The sequence below is a fragment of the Haliaeetus albicilla genome, chromosome 24, assembly GCF_947461875.1.
Source record: "Haliaeetus albicilla chromosome 24, bHalAlb1.1, whole genome shotgun sequence".
NCBI classification, from domain to species: domain Eukaryota; kingdom Metazoa; phylum Chordata; class Aves; order Accipitriformes; family Accipitridae; genus Haliaeetus; species Haliaeetus albicilla.
In genome coordinates this window covers 15,446,036-15,467,047 of record NC_091506.1, presented here as the reverse complement: position 1 = coordinate 15,467,047, position 21,012 = coordinate 15,446,036, and the positions used below count along the sequence as shown (strand labels likewise).

The 21,012-nt window shown below is 34.9% G+C and overlaps 1 protein-coding gene across 10 annotated transcripts in view; it reads right to left on the bottom strand.

Annotated features, from left to right (window-relative positions):
* Window positions 1–21,012, bottom strand: part of ERC2 (ELKS/RAB6-interacting/CAST family member 2) — a 556,068-nt gene that overhangs the window by 138,216 nt on the left and 396,840 nt on the right. For all 10 annotated transcript variants that reach the window (XR_011329694.1, XR_011329696.1, XR_011329695.1 and 7 more), the window contains one exon: window positions 15,708–15,855. Coding sequence is in view for 7 of the 10 variants with exons in the window: in XM_069812287.1 (XP_069668388.1) it covers window positions 15,708–15,855 (148 nt within the window). In the remaining 3 variants the exon portion in view is untranslated. The remainder of the gene's footprint in view (window positions 1–15,707; window positions 15,856–21,012) is intronic.

Below are 21,012 nucleotides of genomic sequence, written 5' to 3'. Positions count from 1 at the left end.
AGCACAAACAAGTCTGCTTTGCACATAGACACTTTTGGTGAATAGTAAAGATAAGAGACTGAAATCAATTGCAAAAAGCCACACAGTTTAGTTCTTCCCATGCTCCAAGGTAGCAGGATTCATGCTAACTCCAGTGAGGATGCTGGCTAAACACATTACCCCAGGACTTTGCCTAAACTAATGAGTTCTAAAGGACCAACTTAAACAGATTAATTTAAACACAACTCATTTGTTTGGGTATGTTCCTATATTAACAGGTCTAACTGGCTTCTAGTTCAAAGTGCCCATGAGATAGCTAGTGTCCCATAGCTAGTATGTGGTAAATTTACTTCCAGGACTATTATAAATTGATTTTCCTATAAGAACAATCCTATATCAAAATCTCCATTGGGATAATTTCACTGGTAAGTATATTTTAATAGAAAATGTAAAAACTCAAAGACTGCTATTAGATTCACCAGTTTTAATGTTTTTTTCTAAAGTAGAAAAGAGATCTGGAAAAAAACCAAACTAAATATTCATTTGACACTGTCACTATATGGTATCATTTCACATTTTTAATACTGTTTTCTGCACAGTTGGAACAATTTCATTTTCTCTCTCCCAGATAAGAAGACGGAAGCATACAGCTGTATGAAGTTCAGCTATGAATTTCTACCGATTTTGCCAAAAGACCAACTCAATCTGAATCATCATAGTTGGTCTATTTGTCTTTAGATTCAAAGAGGAAGGCCTTTTGAACAAAAGAGTGGAAAAAATGGAGAATTAATAGACAAATAATAACCCACTTACTGTAAACACTGTAATATCCTGCCTCATTGGGGAAGCTCCTAACATTTATTAGTTTATTTTCTTATCAATGAACAGCCTTAAATTTCCTACCTTTCAACTGTATTCCATAAAAGAATGCAAAAGTTAAACAAGATGATATATGCAATCCTAAAAGTGTCCCCTGTAATGAGGTGTTGGGGATTAGACGTGTCATGGGATAAGAACTGTAAATGAATGATGTCATCTTTCTAATTTGGTGCTGAAATATAAATAAACCACTTCTAATGTTTCTTCCTTTTGGATGCCAGATTGCAGTAAAATGTGCACAAAGAAATGTTAATGCTGTAATAGGCTTCCTTTAGTGTGCCTGTTCTGGAAGCAAAATATATAAGAAATGTGAAATGAGAATTTCTTTTCCACTCTAGTGATCATCAAACCATCCAAACTTTTACATGACTTGTGATTGTCATTAATTTCTTGAAATGATGCTAAATATTTTGCAAAACATTATTTAAAAAATATTTTTGTTTTTATTTGTTAGCTTTTCATATGATTTTGAGGTTCTGATTGTCTTTGCTTTGCCTACTGTCAGAGTGCTATACTTCCACACTGAACTGTATTTTCCAGGTATGCCTAGCTTTGACTTAAGAAGTATGAACAATGGTGGTGATTTCAAACTTTTAAAAGCGGGACTTTTGAGGAGGATGAACAGAAGGATTTCTGGAGGAGGAACAAAAGTAGAGCCATTCAGAAGAACAATACAATTCTTTTCAGGTCCTTCTAAATAAAAATCTGTAATATTACTTCTGTTTGATTCCTTTGCTAACTCTTTTAATCTTTAGTAGGCTTTGAAATGCCAGGTATATTTTTATTTGAGGAAAAAATTAATTAACCACATTGGAATTCGTTCAGGACCCCAGGGCTTCACACCCCTACAGCTACATACAAGCACAGACACAAACACACAGAAAGGCGTATACATTTTAGGATGTTGGTTTATCAGACAGTAAATCCTCATGGTCTGGGTCCCATATCAACACATTAGGACACTGCTTCAGTACTGACTGCAAGGGAAAAATACTACTTATTGACTTGGCAGTGCCATCATTTCCTGCAACATCTTCAGCATACTTGAAAATTTCCTATTCAAAAACATCCAAGACCTCTTCTCATTTTACTTTTGAAAGCACAACAGATTATTCAATATGACTTTTCTTGGGAAACTCAGTCTTGGAATGTTCAATTCATGAAAATTAGAGTGATCATTGTAGATGCATTTAAACTGTGCCATATCTAACTTGCATCATATGTTACTCTGCCCAAGTTACTCTGTATCTGAAATAGTCACATCATAGAGTTCAAAATTTTATTCACTTTTTCCTCTAAAACTATTCTTATTGATACAGTTTTCCAGAAAACAGGGTTTCTCAAAATTTACATAGCCACAGCTCTGACAATGAAGTTATCATACCAATGGTTCTTTTTGAAAATGCCTGCTGAACACCAAGCCCACACCTGAGAAGGAGCAGGTTTTAATTTGGATTTATACTAGGAAAGAAAAAAATGTTAACTTGTAAAAAGCAACAATTAATTAACTGCATCTTCTACAGACCATGTATAGCCTTATTAGTTTTAGCCTAAACAGTTTCCTCAGATTTTTTTTTTTCTTTAAATTTATTGATTACATTCAACAAATACTGCATCTATTTTGAAATAAAGGAATGATAGAGGAATTAAAAGCAGCTTAAATCTAGGTGCACAGGTATATTAACCCTTAGGGCTTGAAACAGTTGTCTTTGATCATTCAATATCACTGTTTGCTAAGATGTCAAGGTCATGAATGGTATGTGTAACTGAATTTTTAACCCACTTACCAAAGAATTTATGATCTAGCACTGTAAAAAACTGACAGATATTTCTTGTCCTTCTAAAATTCTGTTGAGTTTAAGTAAGGATCTACTGAAGTGAAATGAAAGTCCTTGATTGACTGGTAACAGACTAAATAGCTTAACAGCAATCTGTAACTGTAAAACTATAATATTAAAACTGTCTTTTAAAAAATATTTTAGCAAGGTGGCAATAGGGAACTATGCTTTGATCTGTCATCTGGATCAGGTTAACAACAAAACTCTCATGAATGAGGTTCAAATTAGGAAAAATAGTAAGATTTGTTGCTCTGGGATATAGGTGTAATACCATTCAATAGCTATTACTTTCCTTTGGATTTTCTTCTCAATCTCTCTTCACTAAATGGAATTTGAAACATTTCTAGAATATTCACTTTCAATAGGGTAGGATTTTTCCTTATATAATACAGGAGGGAGGCAGATATAAGGCCTACAAGCTATCCTGGAGATATCCTGTGGTCTAATTATTAATGCATGGAATTTAAAATCTAGAGACCCACATTCTAGCTTTGATTCTGCAATGACCTCTTGTTGTCTTCAGTGACACAGAACCTTTATTTCTTGCAATCTCACTATTTGAAAATAAGCACGCTAATATTTCCACAAAGCACTTTGAGATCTTCATGTGGTAGACGTTTAGTTCTAGTCTTCCTGATTTTTACTAATAAATGACTTAATCTAAGCTTTTTTCCCCTAAGTCAATAATTTTAGAAAACACAAATAAAATCTTGTTTAAGCTTTGAAATACAGAAGGTAAGGATCTAAAAAACTGCATGCTTAAGACTATACAGTTCACAAAGTTTATTCAGAAGTTGCATAAACTTAGTGGAATTAACCTGGATTTAATGAAGGCATGTGCAACTGCAAGTGGTTTTCCAGTATGAATCCAGTGCTTCAGGCCTGAATTCCATTAGCTGAGGGTTAACAAAATGTTTGCTAATTAAGCCAGCTCTGTACTCACTCTCTCCAAATAAAATCAGTTTTCAGGTCAGAACAATATTCTTACACATTCTTTGAAAACTGTTATCATCTGAAGACAAATGAAGAATTTCTTATAATTTCTACTGCTGCACAACAAAAAGTTGCTAATTGCCATAGAATACAATTTATAGCTGATTTGTTATTTGACAAGTGACAGTTAATTAAATGTTGGACAACAAATGCTGTACTTTGCCTCAAATATCCTTAAAGTTCACCAAATTATATCTGTCACTCACAATCTGTTAAAGGACTATAACAGTTTGCACAAAATGAAGACCTTATGAAAACAACATATTTGTTCATTAAAAAATACAAAATATTCCACAATGTAGACTGTTATGCTTGTGTAACGGGAAGAGAGTCTTGAAAAGTAGCTACAAAAGGCACTTCAGAAGGCAACACAGAATGCTGTGTTTCTAAGTAACCCTTATGGTCACTTCTAAGACCAAATGAGTCATCACAGACTACATTGAAAATTAAAATTAAATGCCATGTAAAGAGGTTTTTAGCACTGGTTCACTAATTACCTCGATGAAGCAAAAAAGATAATTCGAAGGCTATTATTTTTAAAAAGCCTAACCTTGCAACTGCTCTCAATTCTTTTTAATGGCAGCACACTTCTTGAATCAACACATGATTAAATGAGACAAGTTGTTAAAATATATCCACCAACTATGGTTTTGACAGAAGGCCTTGCATCATTGTTCCACAAGCCAGAGGATCTGTTAATTGGCCACTGCTTTGAAGGATGTTTTGCCAATACTAGAGCTGCATGGAAGAAGTGGACTTCAATATTCTTCAGTATACTTCAATATACTTCAAAGTATTCCAGAGCTTGTATTACTTTATGCTAATTATTCAGGTCACTTCTAATAGCATAATACTAGCAACATAATGCTAATTAGTTCCAAAATAAACTATTCTCTTGTCTTCAATCATGAGATATATATGATAATATTCAATTCAGGATTTTTTTTTGTTGCTTACGCCGTGAGTTTTTAGATACCAAGAAAATTCCAACAGAAAAAAACTTAAGTTATGAAGACTATAAGTTTGCAAGCACTCATCAGTAACCAAAAGATAACAAAAACATTACAGTATGGTAACTAACTAGGAACTCCAGATGCTAAATAACTATCATAATCATAACCGTATGGGTGTTGGAATGCATCACTATAGGGTAGAGTTATGTTTTACTGAGTGCTTTAATTATGCATTTTCTTTTTATAACATCCCTGTAATGTAATCTATTCTTATATTCTTACTCTTAACTGTATTTTAACATGGGTTTTGCTGCTTTGTTTCCTGCCTCCATTGAAAAACACAATTATTTTTTTCCCAGTTAAAATTCCAAATGGGCTAATAAGCAAGTTTTTCTTTTCCTGTTATAGTGTATGACTTGTCTTGGAAAGTGTGAGAGACAGGATGCATGCAGGCTAAAAGTGTGCATGATAGCTTATTGGAGAAAAGTTTGGCTACTCCTCATTTAACTCTTTTTATTTTTTACCTCATTAATGATACAACTGTTGCATATGAAGTAAAGAACACAGTAAAGTTTTTATGCTAAAAAAGCATATAAATTTTCCTTTTTCCCATGTATATCTAGTTAGATATTAAACTTAATTCATGTGATGTTTTACACTGAAGTCTTACAATTCTTATCATTTGTAACACACATGTAACCAGAACACTTGTTCTTCAGGCCCTGTCTGCCCTCCCAGTTTCACAGGACAGAGAATAGGGACTAAGAAACAGTACTGAGTATTTTCCAAGTTTTCATGAAATCCAACCTTCCTCCCAGGTGAAATACAAAAGCATTTGCTGTTCAAATGAGATACTCTGGCTCCTGTGCAGCAATGGAAAGCAGCTTCCAGTGTAGATCTATTCAAAGACTTGGATCTGATAATTTGTTCATGTTGAACATGAGCATAAAAGTTTTACATATATTTTGGTTCTTTTTCAATTAGAATAATAGTTAACTGATATTAACAACCATTACACCTGCTGCTTTGCAAGATTACAAAATGTGACTGACTTATCCTGAAAGAAGTTAGAGCTCATAGTAAGTCTCCCTCTTCATGAGCTGAAGGATAATAGTCTCACAAACACCAGCTGGGATATTAGACACTTGGCAGATTGAGACAAGCAGCAGTTCCAAGTGCCAAGCAGACACTTATCTAAAGCACTAAGGCCAAATTTCAACTTTCCTGACACTTGTGATTGAACAAAGTTATGTTGATTTGAACATGGTCCATCTGACTTTTTAGTTGTGGTCTCTGCATTTAGAGTTTGTGTTTTTGAAGTCTTTTTAAGTTCTGTGAATAAAAAGTATGGCTTGAAGCACAGGAAATATCTTGTAATAATACAGCATACTCAGTAATGTATAGGCTAAAGTCATGCTAAAAGTATTTGTCTGAGTCCTACTGCTAAACTTGGTAATTACATAGAAGTATGTAAGAACATAGACACAAAGAAGTGGGTTAAAAAGCATAATTAAAGCTCTGAAACAGTAGCTGCCTGAGGACATCTCAGGCCAGGTCCTACTAAATGCAGACAAGCAACGTAAGAAGGTAAGGTTCTCTGGGTTTTTTTTCTTTTTTTTTACAACAGGAAATAACTCATTAAAAAGATACTTCCCCATAATAATTATTTAAAACCAGACATGAATCAGAAACTTCAGTAACTAAACAAGACCTTTGAAACTGCAAATCTCTGGTTAGTAGCACTGATTTTCTTTCAGCGTCTTTAATGTCTGAATAGTTCTTTTCCACTGTAAGTTTTGCAATTTCATTACCAAGCCCAGGTCTCTCATTTGTATCATATACAAAATATAGCCTAAGTTGAAATTACTACATTTCTTCCATTATATGCAGTAAAAATTGATAAATAAAACATACATTTCAACACATGGATGGTATATTGGAATATGGACCGAAATGGAGATAACATCACAGCACTGTCTTGCTATGCTTTATAGAGATTATAACTAACCTATAACTAATCTTTGTTTGATGCTAGATTGTAGAAATGATAAGTTTTATCCACCATCACAGGAACAGAAAAAATTTACACCCAATTTTTACAATTTTTTTAATAACTGACTACTTAGCACTGTACTTGAGATCAAGTGTTAAACTATATTTAGCTTTATTATCATGGAGAACTTTGTAGTAGAACTTAGGGACTTGTTTCAAAAATGTCTCATGGACAAAAAAACCCAAAACTTTTTGGCTTAGGAGTTCACGCATTTATATAATGGAGATATTCATTATTCTTATCTGAGATACTTAATACCCATTTTCACCTATCAAGCCAGCCAGACCCAAAATTACAAAAGTTCCAGTGTTAATATATACATTATTTTATATCTGCATTACCTACTTTTTCCATTCAAGATTTTCAGTCTCAGTGAAGTTAAACTGTTTGTCTGAACAAAGTGTGTTATGACAGCTATAGCTATTAAGAGGTTCTAGTATAAGTTCACAATGAGATTATCACCAGTAAAAAAGGGTGCCATTAGCCATGGCCATGCTTAAGATATGATATAAATTCTTCAAGAATGAAAAAGCTCTGAACAGAGAACAAACAGAAACAGAGTTTAAAGTAGATCACCAACTACAAAGCAGGAAAGGACTTATGTACCAGGCCTGTGATGCCTTCAGGGTCTGACTGCTATAGGCTACAAAGCAAAAAATGCCCCTCTCATTGGAAAATGTTTGTGCAAAAATACCATCTGAAAGAATTTGGATTCCTGAGAGCATAAGGAGGAAAAAGTGATGCCATATCCAGCTATGACCCAAGTCCTTCAACTTCTATAATATAAATTGTCAAATCTTACTGAGAATGTGGAAGAAGTGTTGTGTGAGCACTGCCAACGTTTTCAGTATTTTTCCAACACAGAAGATTTCTTCGGAATTAACTAATTTGATCAGGCAAAGGCTATTAGCTACACAGACACATTCTCTTTCTTACCTTGTGCCATATGGAGCCTGCTGCATTAAGCTATAGGGAGAAGTGGCACTCTGCTGTTTCACCCCTACACTAATTTGTCTGCATTTGGTTTATATCTAAGGTGCTTGTACTTTGCAAAATTGAGAATTACAGACTCAGATTCAAAAATACAGATTTAAAATTCAGATTACAAGTGAAGGGAATAAAACCCAATGTGAAGACATGCAGAAATGTTGCCTTAGGATATTTCTAATTAATAGAAAAGTATAAACTACAAGGATTTTTAAGATAGTAAAAAAAATTTAAGGTCACTGAATGCATGGGCTGCTTGCATTGACGTCAATGGAGTCTGAACTGACACATTTAAAATCAGAGATTAATAGCTATTTTGCTACATTGCCTGAGAATTTTTAAGGAAAAAAATAACCAGATTGATTTTCCTCATATGAGAGTTCAACATATGAAGTTATTTGAACATCTATTCTTACCTGCCCAAAATAAAACAAAGAGCTTGTGTAGCATAACTGTAAAAAAATAAAACTCTTAAAACTTAAGGGTCTCAGACTACTCCTTTGCTCAAAGTTAGGTGCTTAAAGCTTGAGTAAGACCAATATTATGAGTGACAGTAAACGGTATAAACAGAAGAGGAAAGAAATAGCACAGTGGTCAAACATGTCCGCAGTACCCATGTGAATAGCTTGATAACATGGATTCTATTTACTGTGCAGTAACATTTAGACTCAACAGTACAATAAACCTCTCTCTGAAGCAGATCTATGTTAATAATAATAATAATAATAATAATAATAATGTAGTATTCTGTGCTCCTATAATATTGCCACCTGTGAAATTCAAGGAAATGAGAAACATTAACTTAGTTTGACAGCATCAGAAACAGAAGCAATAGTGATTAGGAACCAACACAATACCAGGACAGTGCTACTGATCACAAGGTCTACAGATGATAAGGTCTACAGACACCATAAGAAAGCATTGCAAGACTTTTTTGTTCCCACACTTGTTAAACATTAGAGGGCTCAAATGCAATTAATTAATGCACAGTGTTGCAGAAGAATGCTTTGGGCTGCCAGAATAATCACAATCACAACTTCTATTATTTTTCTTATACAGTAATATAAACACTTTCAATATCATAAAATACACAATGCAATACAGCTGAATTAATCTAACAGGAAAAAATATAACTTGGGGTATTTTGTTATTCTTGAGTGCTTGATATCAGCACCATAACATCACATTAGCACTATTTCTGATGTACTTAACTAGAACAGTGTATGTAAAGCTAAACACTGCCTTCAATTCCATTTTACTCCTTTGCTGCTGAAAGATTTCTTTGAAATACTTGGATGTTAATTAGCAAGAAATACTTCTGTGTATTGCATGCATGAGAAAATATTGCTAGTGGTTAATTTGCTGAGAAACTGTGGTTACACGGATTTTTAAAATGCCTTGATTGTTTCTCACCCTTTTTGTTTCATTAGCAATATGTTCATGTGATGAAATATAGAGTAGCAAACTAATAGACTAGAGAAGACTGCCAAACACCAGCTTTGCCTCTGGCCAGAGTATTCTGTACACCTGCAGTCTTGAAAACACTGGAAAGGTTTCTAATTTCATGTTTTGAGAAGAAAAATAAAATGCTCTCAAGGAGTTAGAAGACCTTGCAATTTGGCCAACTCCACTTACATTTTTGGCTCTATATCCCCAAAGTGAAAAGAGGCAACTGGGAAATTTTCTTGCAGTATCCAAGTTCAGAATGAATCAGTAACATAGCAGTGTCTTCTGCTCTTACCAAAATCTCTTGAGATCTTCTAAAAATGGACTTTAAGCTAATTATTTCATGAAGGATTGCATCACTGTGCAAATTTCTCTAAAAATAGCTGTCTCAGAATTCTCAAAAGGAATCTTGGCCAGGGTGATTATAAATATTACATAATCACTCAGCCAAGCCCTTGTGGTGATTTTGTCTAATACTGTATTTCTGAAAGGTTTTTTAAGCCTACTACAAAGTTCTATGCCTCTCAAAATACAGCATTTGGTGTATGAATCAAAACAATTACAGTGATTCTGTTTTGCTGGGAGTGCATTACTATGCTTCCCATTTATTTAAACAACTAAACAATAAATATTTAACTGAGAGATTGCAGCTGCTAAATTGTATTTAAATCATTACAATACACTCATTTCTTATGGGAAGGTGTTTGCAACATAGAGGTCAGTATTATTACAACTAACTTTACATTTGGATACGTTGTGATACAAATAATTTTCCTAGGTTATCAAAATATAATGTGAAAAAAACTGTAAATGTAAGCCAGCACATGAGATAAAACGAATGCTTTTCTTCCAGCTTAGAAATAACAGTTTTACTTAAACTCACAGTGTCACAATCCATAAAAAGACTGCTCAACTCATTCACATAAATAATATTTTTGTCTTTAATATATGTACATCTGTAGCTTCATATTTAAAATAAATCACATATGTTCTCATTCCCTTACAAAGGCAATATATTTCATTTCTTTAAGATGCTTCTTTTTCATTGTGAAGAATTGTGACAAATTACTTCAAAATCAATGCCTTGGTAGTTTACAATCTGTTTGACATTCCCAAAGGCCAGAAAAATTAGAATAGAAAAATTGGAGAAAGGCATTCAAATGCATATTTGGTGCTAGGAGCATTATTTAAGTCATGAAGTACTTAGAAAGAGAAAAAAAACCCTGAAATTTGCAATTGAGACTTTTTTAAACACATCCTATTTCTGGTTTAATTCTATTTTAGTTCAGATTACTGTTGGGATGTCCTTCGTCAGTCTGCAGGCACTGTTGAGCAATGGAAATCAGTACATTTGTCAATGTGGAAAACATTGATACTTTATGACTATAAAAATAATTGATCAATTAAAAAGAAAAGGACGCAGAGGTCTTTTTGAGTTGGATGGGGTGGGGCATGCATTTGCTAAGTAGATACTTTGTGTCCAAACTGAGTTTTAACTGACTTCACTGTTGTAAGACAAACCATATTAAAAAATAAAAGATATAAAATAGCATCAGGTTTATGACATGGATACACTAAGATGAATATTCATGACTAAGCAGGCAGTCCATTGTATTTGTTTTATCTTTGCCAGAATAGTGCCTATTCAGACAATAGCCTGTTACTCCTAGATATTGAAAAGCTCTTGGTACTTTTCTTCCTCTCATGGAATTTTTCATGCTCATTGCCTGTGGCACAATATTAACATTCTTCTGAAGCAACCCTAAGGAAGCTTTTGGAAAGCCAAGAAGCTTCCAGTTGAAAAATACACCAGGATGCTTCAGAAGTCTACCAGAGTGATTAGAGAAGTTTTTCACAGTGTAAGTCTGTGGTGAAAGCAGCTACATTTGCATTTAGGCAATTCAATCTCAGTGCAAATCTGCGATACATTACAGCACAGCGATAGAATCTGTTTTTCTGGCCTTAATCCAATAACAATAAAATTCTATGAGTAACCTCAATACTTTGGGTTACTCCACTGAGTTTAATAGAATTGACCTCCTGAACCTTTAAGACATCTACTACATACTGTGCCCTACCTTTTTAAATATGAAGCAGGCTTTTGATGCCTATGATGGCCTCACATGGCGGCAGCCACCACTGCTCTTGTACAGCATTCTGAGTAGCAGTAGATGAATTTGCAAACATTTTGATTCCAACTAGGTGAGCACCTATAAATGTTATGAAGTATATCCATTAAAACTCCACAACCCCTTCCCTTAAACTGCGACCCTCACTGGCCTCATCAGAGTTAGGCGAAAGAGCAGTAGCTGGCTCTCTCCTGCACATGGAAACGTTAAGGAGGAGTATTCATATTTTTTGTATGAAAAAAAAATTCTGACACTAGGAACTTTACTTTCATCAACAGGATTTTCCAAAGACAGTGACTTCCCTTCTTACGCCTCAAAGAGGATATTCCTAGGCATTTCATGTATACAATCAGAAATCTTGGATTCTGATGAGTTCACATACATACCACTCCTCTCTCTCTCTCAAGAAACAGCCTTTGTAGGTTTCTCAAAAAAAGCCGTCGTACTTACTTTTTCATATCAGCAGAGGACTTTCCAAGCTATGGTGATCTACCTTGGACACTGAAGCCATCACTTCAACAGCAATAGCAAACCAGCATCCTAGGCTTGGAGTATAACATTGTGCTTTTTAAAGTATTATCCATTGCAATGATCCATAGTACAGCATGATTTGAAATTGCTAGAAATATGAAATTGGAGTTTATCAACTACATGACAAAGTCTAGGATGCCACTGAAAGAGACAGCAGCAGAAACAGAGACTCAGAGAGTTTCTGAGAGAGAAACTCCCCAAACTGCAAACAAAAGCAAAAAGCAAACTAAACTGTAGATATATGATGACGCAGCACAAGGGTTGAAGTTTCACAACAGCTTATTTAGGCCAAAGTCATTCACCTGTCTATAAAGATCACAAAATAAAACTTGATTGAAATAATATTTTCTATTTCAAATGGTAAAATTCATCCTCACTGAAGGCTAATTTCAAATTATTGCTTCTTTACTAAAATGACAAGTCTTTGAAAAACAAGATGTTCTTGGGAGACATGGAGGACATAAGGAGAGCAGATGCAATTAGAAGCTCAATTACAGCATCACCACATGAAGTCTGCAGTATAATGAGGAAAATATAACAAGATTATCTAAAGAAACTGTAGGATGTTGTTTCTATATGAGCATTGCTGACATCTACAACAGTGCATGTAGATTTCCAGGCAAGGTGAAATTATGTTCAAGCAGATTTCTAGCTCCAGTTAGCACTCTAAAATAATTACAAATGATTTCCCAATAGCTTGGCTACATGATTTAAGACATAATCCATATTAACTGCTACTTTACACTGCAACAACTGCCCTTCTGTTTTGCAGGTCTAACACAATGGTGAAATGAAAGTCTGGTTCTGAAGAGAACACTTCTCAGCAAAATTTGGAGAACATCAGAAGTGGCACAGGAATCGTAAAAGGAAGACAGAAAAAATAAGTGGGGTAAAACAACTGTCTTTGGAAACACAGTAGAAAATAGTTTTACATTTAATGAAGAAATCTCCTAAAATTGATGCACCTGTAATAGTAGCAATTTTCTAGCAACACAGAACAGATATATCAGATATTTTATGCTCAGGAGGTGCAAATCAAGAACGGGACTTCCTCTAGGATATAAATATATGAGAATAAATGTCTGAACTGCAGATGCTGAAGCAGAAAGGAGGAGTTTGCAACACATTTACTCTTACCAGCTGATGCCTCTTTGTGGAACAGGGAAAGCCTACTCTTACTGATGCTCTGCTAATAAGATTTTCAGCCACAGTGCTTCATATGCCGCCTAGCTTTCCATAGCTAACTGAAAGGCAGAGAACCTTTGTGATGAGCAACATGAAAGGTCTGCTTTTCTCATCCTTTGCCCTGCTGCCTTGATAAGTTCTCAGCCTCTTGTAGCCATGAGCAGAAGGCTTCCTGCTTGATTGAGTAGGTAGATGCATCAAAAATCCATTTGCTATTGTGGATATACATGAAGGGAATATAGATTTTTATCACTGCTCACCATGTTATTTTGCCTGTCAGAGCAAAAATTCCTCTATAATACAGAACAGGAGTGGACTTGGGGGCCTAATGTTTAGCATTATCCAGTGAGTCATCTTCTAATATTTAAAAATGTCTCTCCTTTCATGATCACATTAGGCTGGAGAAGTTGGGCTTTATTTTTCTTCTTTCTTTCAGCAGTATAACAGCTGTGGAAATGGGGGATGGGACAAATAAGGCCATAAGAAAAAATTTGATGCTGCAGCTGATCATTCACTGAAGTTCTAGTGAATCAGAAATAGACTGGGAGACAGCATCTCTCAAAGAAACTGAGGAACAGAGTGGATATATCACACTGTGTGGAATCAGTCACTTCCCCCTCGGGCCCAGCGCAGTCACAGCAAGGAAGCACTAACAAGCCTTTGTGTTGGGTGCACATGTGAAAGCTTTGGGGGCTGACAGTGGTTCTCCCCAAAGGGATTAAAGAAGTATGAATGATCTCTACAACCTCTATTATCAGATAATTCTTAAGTGTAATAAAGTGGTGACCTAGTTAAACCACATTCCTGTTCCTGGTGTCTCTTTTTTTTGTGGTGTCTGAGATAACAGGGAGATTATTTTGGCATCAATTTAATCTAGTTAAATAGCTTTACTGAAGATCTTTATCACTATAAATAATGGAGGTATTTGAAGTATTTGGTTACAATTCTAATTGAAGTTATCCAAAACAATGCCTCTCTAGCAATCCTCTTCTGCTGTTCCTTCACTCTGTCTGAAGAAAGTTATGAATGTTTTGAACAATTTTCAGCAACAGCTTAAAGGTACAAAACCAAACAAAAACAAAAACAACCAAAACCACGCAGTTTGCCCAAGTCTCTGATGAACATTTTAAAAATATCCGTGACATGTATCATGGAACATGGCAAAGTGATGTATTCAATCACTCTTCAGCAAAGAAAGATAAAGGTGAAAAAAGAAGATATCCAAAAGAGAAAATAACTGCCTTCTCTTTTTCAAAGAAAACAAACAAAAAAATCCTTAAAATTATTTGGAACATAACATCATCTGCTCTGATGTAGCACAGTGGGATGAAGTAATAAAAAGCATAAAGCATGTCTGCCTATCTAACATATAAAATTTGGATGTCTCCTGGCCAGCTGACTGACCTGAGACGTGAATGCATCATGGCTGGAACACAGGTACTTGGCTGGAATGTCTGTAATGAAGTCAGGATCATGAGTGGATGGTAAGTTCATGCTCAGGGGCTGTTTCCTATTTTTATAGACCTGTGGGAAAAAGCTATAATGATTAGATACATGAGGTCAGAGCTACTGGGAATTTAGCATAGCAGCAAGGGTTTTCCTTAATTTTCTGTTATTGAGTGCATGGAGTTCTACAGTATGTAATGCGTGATTCAGAATAATGAATCATAACACTGACTATGCAGTATGTCCTAAACATTATTAACATGGGATGCGCATTTGTAAAGGGGCACGCTGCCTGACAGCAGAGTGATTACTTTGACAGGCTAAGGAGACCAGGATGATTTTGCCAATGGTATTCACCTCAAGCAACAGTCACAGAATTCACTAATGTCACACAAAGGAAAACATTAGATACAACGCCTTCAGACATGGTCTGAAAATGTCTTTATCATCTTTTTCACCTATTCTGAAGGAGGAAAGGTGTTTAACAACATACAGGACACACAGCACAGGTCTTTACTACCTAGGCTATCTGAACATCCTTTGTCCTCTTGCCTACAGTACCTCTTCTGGATATCACTATTACCTTTGAAAAATCAGGGGGAGTAGCCACTGCACAGTATGCAGAGCTTTAAACATTTTAATTAGACAGAAAAGAGACATATGTGCTGTGTCTGGTACATGTGTACTGTGTCTAGTATGGTTATTTTCCTCATTAATAAAGCAGAACATAAATTAAATTCGCTTGTGATAAAATCTATTTCTACAGTTCATAACTACACTTTTATTAAAACCTCGAATGACTTACAGTGTTGAAGACAGGGTGATTTTCAGTCACTAGAGAATTTATTTTAAGGATAATCATGATTTCCAGGTAACCTTTCAGAAAGCCCGAAACCTTCTGAAAACAAAATTATTTTACAACAGATGAGCAACTAACTGAACAGAAGAAGGTTAGAGTTAACAGAATGGATAGATCTTGCTTTATGGCAAAGAGCATCTGCTCTTCTCTGTCTCATATAATGAAGAAGGTTGGAAGCAATATGAGGAGGGAAAACAGAAAGTGTATTGGCTGCATATAGTATGAGCCAAGCAAATGTGCAGCTAAATATTTAACAACCATAGAGAAGCAATAAACACTTACATTGAACACGTCCTACCTTTCATAACTACTGTCACATGTCAGACCTGGCTTGAAGACTTTCAATATGAGGTTAGAATAAAATAGCACAAATGAAAATAATGCCAATTTTCTGTTGCCCTGAAAGTATGAAAATGAATGTCTCCCCACCTGCTGTTTTAACTGATGTACTAATCTGTCCTTCTCTCGTTTAAGAGCCATTACTTCCTCTTGAGTCTTCTTTTTCTTTGAAGCAGACAGTTCAAGCAAGGCAATGTTTGCATCTTTTTCACTAATTGCAGCAAGCAAAGCTTCCTGTCTGATAAAATAAAATAAAAATTGTTCTATTATCATTAAAACAGAACATATACTACTACATCATACTACATGAGATGTTTCTTTTAACCACTAGGAGAACAATCAACTACCTTCTGAACACTCTTTAAATAGCAAACATTGTCAAGTCTAATCAAATCATGAAATAAACTGATTAGCCAAAAAAAGTTCTCTTTATAGATTTTTCATTATTTAACTATCCCATAAAACATTTATCTCAGTCTATTTTACTACAATATGATAGCTAACAATATTTCTGTGAAATCTCTTGCTTTTAAAAATCTTTGGTATTTATTTTTTTAAATTCACTTTCCCAAATTCTGGAATATCTTACATAAATCTGTTGTGAATTATTCAAATCAAACAGACTGAATAATAAAAAGCAAAGTGATACAGATAAAACATATTTTTATATTATCCTGTTAATTTGGTACCCTAGAGACCTCAGTACAGAAATCTCTGGACATCTTCCTCACATTTACTTAAACGTTTTCCTATGAATTTGTTATTATTCATTGTGTCACCACAAAACTGTAATTCTAGAAGTAAAATATAACATTTAGAACAGAGGCTCCTTGATCTAATTGTTCACAAAGAATCTTTTCCTCTGGAATGCTGACCCCTCAATCTCCATGAGCAAACAGAACCTTACAGCACTCAGAAACATATAGAATTACATAGAAGCTAGCAGGGGCACATCGTAAATAGTTTGTGAGGACATATGACAAAGGTAATTTTTACAACATGCAGTTGGAAGCACAGATCTTGCAGTATCTTATTATTTCTTATACTCTAAAATGCTCATGTTGGCAAGGCCATAATCTGTCCCTTATTTTCCTAAACAAAAGAAATATATTAATCTTCTGCAATGCATTCAATGACAGACTATGACTTATCAGCCAAGAAAAAGCATATAATACTTAATAGCTTTTAGAACAGAATATGTTATGGCCTATGCCTTTTTCCAGAACTATATAAGATCAATCATTAAAAAATAAACATGGATAAATGAGTCGTAAATTAACCTTAGGCTCCAACTACTAATAAATGTAAGAATACGGCTCATGAACTTCATACAGTCAAGGTGAGCTAGGAGTTTGGAATTCTCATAGTCCTTTGCTTGCCAGCAAAAAATGTCAAGAAAGCTATTTCACTTTTATTTCAAAGTTCCTAATGCATTAATGTAAATATTTATAGGACAATATTTCTGATGGAGTCAAAGAAAAACAACCCATTTATTTTACTCTCAAAGTTATAAGACATGGATCAATTTTAGATAAACAGTTGCATTTTATTCATACACTTAAATAATCTCATTTATTATTCTGTCTTCTTCATTTTAATCACAGTTAAATGATGTTTAAAAGAGGATGCCATAAGTCTCCAACAGTCTTAATTTAAATGAAAGCTATTAATTATTTTAAAGAACAGGTACTTTAAAAAAAATATCAGAGGGTCACAGATCCATAATGCTAATTTGAAATGTGATATAGGTATATTGTTTTCTATAAACCTCATAATAATGCATAAAACTTGCTGCATAGTAATTTGCAAAAGACTGCCAGTGTTTTCATGTTATGTGCTCAATACAATATCAATTCCATAACATTTTCATTAAAATCTTAAAATTTTAATGCACTGAAATAGAAGAGAGCTGATTTGCTACTGTGTTCAACAATTCCTCTCACCTTGCAGAAAGCAGAGAATTTATGCACCATATAAAATCTAAATATGACCTCTTCTGAGCATCTGGCTCAAACAGAAATCAAAATGTAACACAATTTCAGCTTTTTCTCCACAGTAGCTTTCACATACAAGTCTATACTCTTCTGTTTTAGAAATATGTCCTAACCCTAGATGATGGGCTTTTTTTCCAGGGGTGATAACATAAGCTTTCTGACAGAAAGTGTCAGCAACAGGTAGTCTGTGGCTTTAAAGCCAAGAAACAGCATATTGCGTTATTACATAAAATACTCTTCTTCTAAATTAAATAAGATTAGGTTAGTCCCTCTACAGTTATCTGATAGCAGACTGTATTAAAATTACAAAGTAAGGTTAGTCAGAAGTTTTGGCAATGTTCCAGTGGTTTGCATCATGGAACATTTTCCAATTTCTAACTTGCATCAAGCAACAACTTTGTTGCTGTTTTGAACATTATTAATAAAAAGGTTTCGCAATGTTCCTCTGGTTTTCAGGATACATAGGACAAAGATTTGCCCTCTCTGCAATTAACACCAGTGGGATTAAATCCTAACCTTTAATTCATGGCGATCGTTGCTGTAAAGTAGGTGCCTCTGGTAAACAGCAAAATATAGATCTATTTATATCATAATTATCAGTCTAAAGATATACTTATTTAATATGTGAAGATAAAGATTGACATAACCATCACAAACCCAACACACTCAGAATGAAAACAGGTAAAGAAATCTACATCTCAGAAATTCCAAGGTTTGTAAATATATTTAGATTAATTTTTAAGTTACGTAAATTACCTCCATCCCAGCCAGACCCAATACAATGTCTGCTCATCTAATAGCAAATTTCATGGTAAATACTTGTCATCTATGAGGTTTCTAATGATATATAATGTTATTTCATTATGTGTAACACATATTATAGCTGTAAAAAGCAACAAACAGAAAAAAGGTTTTAAATTGACTTGAAAACTACATGAAGCTATACTGAAATTTTACTTCTCCTCCAAAATTTAGATTATTTCACTGCCTCAGAATTGGCAGTGAAAACACAAACCTGGCTAGTGAGGAAGAAGAGTCAGAACTACTGAATTATTTGGTATCATTTCAACATCTGATAATGGGATTCGCTCGCATCCATCTTTTTTGTATTGCCAGCCAAAAAGATCACACATTCTTGTGGTCATAACTGTTCAACTGTGCAACACTCTCTAGCCCCACTTTAAAGTGGCAGATGAGGTAAAACCTTCCACGGGAGAGGAGAGCCAGTCAACATGCTTTGAAAAAATCTGCACTCTGGATTCTGCAACCCCCAAACCAGAAGGTTCTGCAGACCCTAGCATGCTTTTTCTCAGCTGGTGGTGTTGAGGGATTATGAAAGCCAACCAGAAGTTATGAGAATGTTTTTGCAAGGGAAAGCTAACAAAATCTTTTTTCTCGATTGTCTTGTGGCTCACGGGACAATTCCATTCAGTACAGCACTTGTGCTATCTTGGGAAAATAAGTAACCAAACAGTTAATTCCAGGAAATAATGATTCATACCAAACACTTCCAGGAAATAGTGGTTCATAGCCATGTGAAATAGGTGCTGTCGTATGACTCCATAAGTGCTCCACTGAGATGCTCTAAGATTTGCATCAAACCCACAGCACATACACAAATTTGTATTGCCCCGCCCAAATTTTTGTGAACGTATTTTTTAATTCTTATCTTCATAGTAAATGTAAGTGGAGTTGCAAGGCCTTAAACCTACGAATGTTGAGAGACCACTGCACAAGAATACAAGGATGGGGATTTCTACTGAACTCCTTCCACAGTAATGCAGAATAATACATCTACATAGGCAGACAGCTGAACGCAAATTCACACTGCCAGTACTCTTAAGGCTGCCCGAATGTGAGTCAGCTTCAGTTGAGAAGCTGTAAAGTCTCATGTATCTAAGAGACAAGGTGTTTCAGCTTGGGCGTAGTGCCACCAACACGCTGATGGTTTCCAGACAGGAACTGGCTCACAGTCTGCTCAGAGTGTGGGCAGAGCAAGCTTGCATCTGTCTGCACCTGTCTGCACAGACATACTCCTGGAGTATGTCGGCGTATTATCTGTGTCTATTATCATGGATAATCTGAACAGTAATAACCTCAAATATATAATCCAGTGGCTTTTAACCAGGCACCCGGGTTAACAAGAGTTTGGCAGAGCAGGACTGTATATTCTACCAAATGATACATGTTGGTTGCTTACATCCTTATTAATTAACTACTTCGATACAGAGGGAAGACAGAGAGACCTAACATTTTTTATTATTATTTTAGAGAGCACAAAATAAAGATGCAGATTTTGACATGGCATCCAAAAAAAACCAAAGCGGCCTCCTTTACTTCTGCATGGCCTAGCATACTACTAGAGTTACAGTTCCTCCACTAAGTCCCTGGGAGATAGAGGTTGAAAAATACCTCACCGTGCTGGTGAGGCATTGTAAATGAAGAGAGCCAAGCATTTATGAAGCAGCCTGTAGCTCTACATTATCATATCTCTTTTATTACTTATCACACACTAGTCTACCCACATCTGTGAAAGTTGCTGTGCAACCCTGTCAACATACTTCAAGTCTCCTATGGAGGAACGAAATCTGATGAACAGGAGCAATTTATTTTAGCTATGCAGTCACCCTGCTAAAAAATTACTATCACCATTTTTGCAGGAAACATTTGAAGTGAGGTTATCTCACCACTAGGAACAAGGCTAAGATGCCAGCAAAACAGCTGACAAAAATTACTCTCTCTCTTACAAACATGAAGTAAACTTCATTCAAGAATGTAAACAGGTGACAAGGTCTGTCTAAATCTCTCAGGTGAGTAATACACTTCCGCTTTGCTGCTAGAAACTGAAACTCATCATGCATTTCTGTGCAAGAATTTTTGAAAATCAAGACCTGAACTGGCACCAAGAACAACATACAGTCTGATATACTCTCCAGCTAACATGCTTAAGAGTGTAAGCGTAATTTATAATTCCTAATTATCTACTGTGTCAGGAAAAAAATAACTATCCAAACACAGTTCTATAGAGATGTTATCACTATTTGCAGCCAAAATGTCTCCTTATTGTTTAATAAATGATGGTAATAAAAGACATTTTAAAATAATTTATTAGAGCACTGAATTAAATGACATTCTTTAACAGTAATATTTATAAAGAGTAATCCTTTTTGCTTTTAGTAGTTTTTCCTCTCTTTTTTGGCAAACTAATCTGTTACACAAATAACAGGGTAGTACTTTTAACACCAAGAAAAATCACTCTAACTGTATGTGGTAAAATTAGGTAAACTCTCAGATTAATAAAATACATGTTAAATTTAACAGCTTTTGCTCTGTATTGGTAATTATTCTGTACATTTTGCTTTGACATACACAAAGTAATTCCTAGGATTCCCAATCTATAT